Source organism: Dermacentor andersoni, chromosome 2 (genome assembly GCF_023375885.2).
Source record: "Dermacentor andersoni chromosome 2, qqDerAnde1_hic_scaffold, whole genome shotgun sequence".
Classification (NCBI taxonomy): Eukaryota; Metazoa; Arthropoda; class Arachnida; order Ixodida; family Ixodidae; genus Dermacentor; species Dermacentor andersoni.
In genome coordinates, this window is record NC_092815.1 from 134,350,922 (window position 1) to 134,355,459 (window position 4,538).

At 52.3% G+C, this 4,538-nt stretch overlaps 1 protein-coding gene across 1 annotated transcript; it reads left to right on the forward strand.

Moving 5' to 3' along the window:
* The first annotated feature begins 1,660 nt into the window (after window positions 1-1,660).
* On the forward strand, window positions 1,661-4,117 carry LOC126540689 (neprilysin-1-like). Its single transcript, XM_050187533.3, has one exon. It carries the CDS (start codon window positions 1,661-1,663, stop codon window positions 4,115-4,117), a length of 2,457 nt encoding a protein of 818 aa, XP_050043490.1.
* The last annotated feature ends 421 nt before the right edge of the window (window positions 4,118-4,538 follow it).

Here is a 4,538-nt window from a genome sequence, read left to right on the forward strand (position 1 = left end):
TTTTTCCTAGGGTTTTGAGGTTCATTACCTACGTCTAACGCAAAAAAAGAAACAAAGAAAAATATGAAAAATCGAAAATGTCCATGTCAATATATGCGTTACAACTTTTATTCACGTTTTATTTTAATATTCTGTCTCGACTGCACGTTTGTTTGAGCCGGCCTAACTTTGCAATCATGTAAAATCACGTGAGTCAACTAAGACCGCATGCAGCGCACAACCTTTGGTCAAACGCCGCAATCGACCGGAGCTGTTTAGGTATTCAAAAGAGCTAAGGGAGCAGAAAGGGTGCAGAATATGTGCACCGAATGAAGCAAGCTCGCATGCAAGTCGATAGCAGTTAAACAAAGACAACAAAGTGGGGCGATAAGGTCAAGAAAGCTTTGCCTTAGAAACGATGACAGTTGCATAATTGTGGACCTGAAGCTGGCGCGAACAGCGCAACTGCCACAAGGATACAAGTCTTGATTGTTCGCAACGTCTCCCGCGCCACTGAACACTTTATGAAGGTCCAAGAGTAGAGATGGCTTCTGTGTTTTCGCGTCAGTCGTCGAGCCCACCGCATGACATGATATCCATAGGAACGCTTGCGGCGTAACCTCGGATGTATGTTTCTCCGAGTAGCCGCAAAGCTACCACAGCCACCTTGACCCCGCACAGTTGTAGGATACATCATGTGGAAGAAACCTGGAACAAAAATAGTTATACTAATCATATCCAGATGAGGCAGCTTTTGATGCCTATCGTCTGCATGATTCCATTTGCGCCGCTGCAATATATAATTTACTTCCAAACATGAAGAACTTGCGCTCCATGTCTATATCTTGCAAAAAGAGAGAGAGGGGGGTGCATGCGCTAAAAACACACGGACAACAGAAGTAGAAATGGAAAGGACGTGGTAGAAGTGGAACAGGTAGAAGTGGTGCATCTGTTCGTGTTTTCAGCGCAATACCCCGCTTTTTACGAGATGAACATCCACCAACTAGCGCATCTTGCCGCTTTACTGCAATACATATCTTTATCAGCTGTTTTCGACGAGAATGTATTTCCTATTTCCCTTAATTATTTTAAGATGAGGTTTTTGAAGCGTTCAAGAATGAAAGGCTTGCCTCAAGCGCAGAGCTCATGAACGCCTCTTTATTTTTATACTGCTGTAAATTTGAATATATAGTACTGTGCTTAGGTCAGTGGAAAAACGAAACTGCCTGTAGATGTATAGCCTGTGTGTCAATGACCCCCACCCCCTATGGGGAATGTGAGGGTACAGTAAGGCCTGATGTAGTAGCATAATGAACGACCAAGTGAGCTGGAGCGAGTGCCCAAAGGTCCCAGTGTTCTGCCCCCCACCCCCCACCCCGCGGCCACCTTCTGCATCATGACATCATGAAACATTCACCTCCTGGAAAACGTAACCGAAATTGGCTGTGTAAAAGCTATGACATTAAATTATTTATCGCTATCGGGGGGCTTACCAGCATTTCTCCCCTGGGATTTCCATTTAATGCGAGAAATGAATTGAGCCGGAAATATTGTGCCAGTACTTCTTTATGTGGCACTGAAGACGAGAAAAAGGCAGCCAAGGAAACGCGTGTGCCCGCGCGCGTCGTCTCGAGCCACAGAAGAAGAATCCTCGACCGCGGTACGCCACAAGGGCTCCGCGATGTCCCTGAACGGCGACTTCGAACGCGGCGCAGAATGCGCGGAGGGCGACCGCGGGGAGCACGGCGTCCTGTACTCCCTGAGGTCGGTCGAGGAGCCCAAATGCACGACTGTCCAGACACGGTCGCGATCGCAGATCCTGGTGACTCGCTCGCCCAGTCGGCTCCCGTACTTTGCCGTATGCAGCGTGGGCCTGCTCATGATAGTCGTGGGCGTGGCCGTCACCTCGTACAAGCTGCACGTGGGCGGGGCCATCATGGTCATGTTCAACCGCTCCATGGAGCTCCTGCGACGCGGCGGCAACGGGTCGGCGGACGGCGGCGTCGGCGGCGACGACAAGGGCATCCTGGCCGGACCGGACGGCCGGCACCACCTGGCCAAACACGAGCGGAAAGCCCTCACGCAGTCCAACTGCAAGACTGACGTCTGCGCATGGGCCGAGAACTACCTGCGCGGCCGGCTCAACTCGAGCGTCAGCCCTTGCACGGACTTCTACGCGCACGTCTGCTCCAGGCACTGGATGGCTCGGGACCTGGACGTCCAGTCAAGGACGTACAGGGAAAGGGCGGCCGGCATGATGATGATGGACATCGAGAGATTCTTCCGGGACTACCTGAAGGAGAACGAAGAGCGATACCACAAGTATCCGGGTGTGTTTCTGCATCAGGCAATCTCGTTGCTGCCCAAGTGCGAGTCCCAGGAGAAAAACGACGTGAACCTGACGTCGCTTCGAAGTCTCCTGGAGGAGTACAACCTGGGCAGCTGGCCCTACAAGAAGGCACCGCGTGGTGCGAGCGTTGTTACCATCTCGGCGTTCGTGGACCGTGACCTGGGCGTCTTCCCATTCGCCAGGGTGTTTCTGCGGAAGCCATTTGAAGATGATCGCGGATACACGGTGCACATCGACGCACCAAGCTTGACGCTTAAGAGGTACAACCTGGCATACCTCGACGAATCACCCGAAAATTTCACTCAGAAGGTAGTCCTCGCGCTGTCGCTTTTAGAAAGGAAGCAAGACTTGACCGACCAAGCCGAGGCCATAGCCCTTCTCGAGAAGAAGCTTCACAGTGTTATGGCCGCACCACACTTCGTCGAGTTCCAGGACCGCATCAAACGCGTGGGACAGCTTGATCGCAAAGGAAAGTGGGACTGGAAAGAGTACCTCACGATACTTTTCCAGGATATTGAAACGTTCGACAACGACAAACCTGTGGCCCTCATGAACCAGGACTATATCAGCAAGTTGCCTGCCGTTCTCAACGAGACAGACACTGTCACTCTTCTAAACTATCTGGGCTATCGCATCGTGGTGCACCTATCCCCTCTGCTAGCCAAGGCTGCGAGCCCTCTGTTGCGCTTGAGTCACGACGACTACCTGGAGTTTGTCTCTGACCGGCGTCAAGCCTGCATGCACCTGCTAGAACGGCTCTATAAGCACGGCATGCGCTTCTTCGGTCGCATGACATTCAGCAAGAACAACTCGACGCTCCTCCTGAAGCACTACGACTACAGTATGTCAAGCTTGGAGGTACAACTCAAAAGCAGTATGACGGACCGTCTCCTCTCGTCGTCGTCATGGCTGGACCGCTCCGCAATCGGCATTGGCGTCGACAAGATTGAGAACATGCGCTTCATGTTCCTGGCCAGCGCGGACGACATCAACGCGGTTGCCAGCTACTACAACTTCAACGCCCAGCCCCTCAACCCGAACCACTTGCTCGAGAGCTTTCGGGAACTGCAGGCGGGAACCATGAACGTTTACTGGGAGACCAAGCCACCGAAGGATGACCTCGACGCACGGTACGACCACACGGCCCTCTCACCTGGGCACGAGTACTTTTTCGGACGCAACGTGCTATTCATTCCACACGCCAGCGTTGCCTTCCTGAACGACATCACCAAGAGCATCGATCCGGTGGTATTTCCCCTCATCATGGCCGAAATATTTCGAGGCATGTTCGGCGCCGTTGACCGGCGTGGCGCCTCCGTTGACCACAACCTCGCTGTGGCCACCTGGTGGAACACGAACGAGATGAGCAAGTTCTCTCATCTGGAACTCTGCTTCCAGGACCAGTACTACGTCGAGATTCGCGACCTCATTGGCGACAATTTCGAGGCCAGAATGAGGCTGGAGGAGAACATCGCGGACAACGCCATCATGGGGCCGTTGCACGACATGTACATGAAGGCTCTCACGGCCCAAGACGGCGCGGAAAGGCTCAAGATCGCGGTGGACGAGCGCCAGCTTGACATGGAGCAGCTGTTCTTCGTTCTCTACGCCGTGGGACTGTGCGACAATCCTAGCCGCGACGCCTGGATAAGGAAACTCAACTTCGGCGACATCCCCGGCAGGCTTCGAGTGAACATCCCTCTCATGAACTTCGCCAAGTTTTCGACTGTCTTCGGCTGTGCGTCAGGAATGCCCATGAATCCGGCACGTAAGTGTGCAATCTGGTGAACGCTACGTCGAGCCAGATGGTCACAGGAACCTGGACTCCTGCACCTATTGTCAGTGCCACATGCGAGAAGTGTACCCCCCGTTGAAATTTGGAAAAATATGACACAGGTGCAGCCATCGTTTCAGCGTGCAAGTGCAGTAAATCTGTCAAATCGGCAACACGACTGGTTTGTTTCACAACTTCTTTGTTTCAGGGGCGAATAAACAGGATAACCGTTATTTGGGTGTATATTGTTATTTTGGTTATAGCGCAAGCTTATTTTACCCACTTTTATCTTATTTCCTTCTATGTTTCACAGAAAACAGTATATGCCGCCGAGGGGACACGTATAATGTAGCGTTTGACGATTTCGTTTCTATTGGCAATGTCACTCTCACTACCGCGCTTCTCGTCTTGTCAGCGAGGCTAAGAAACCTCGCA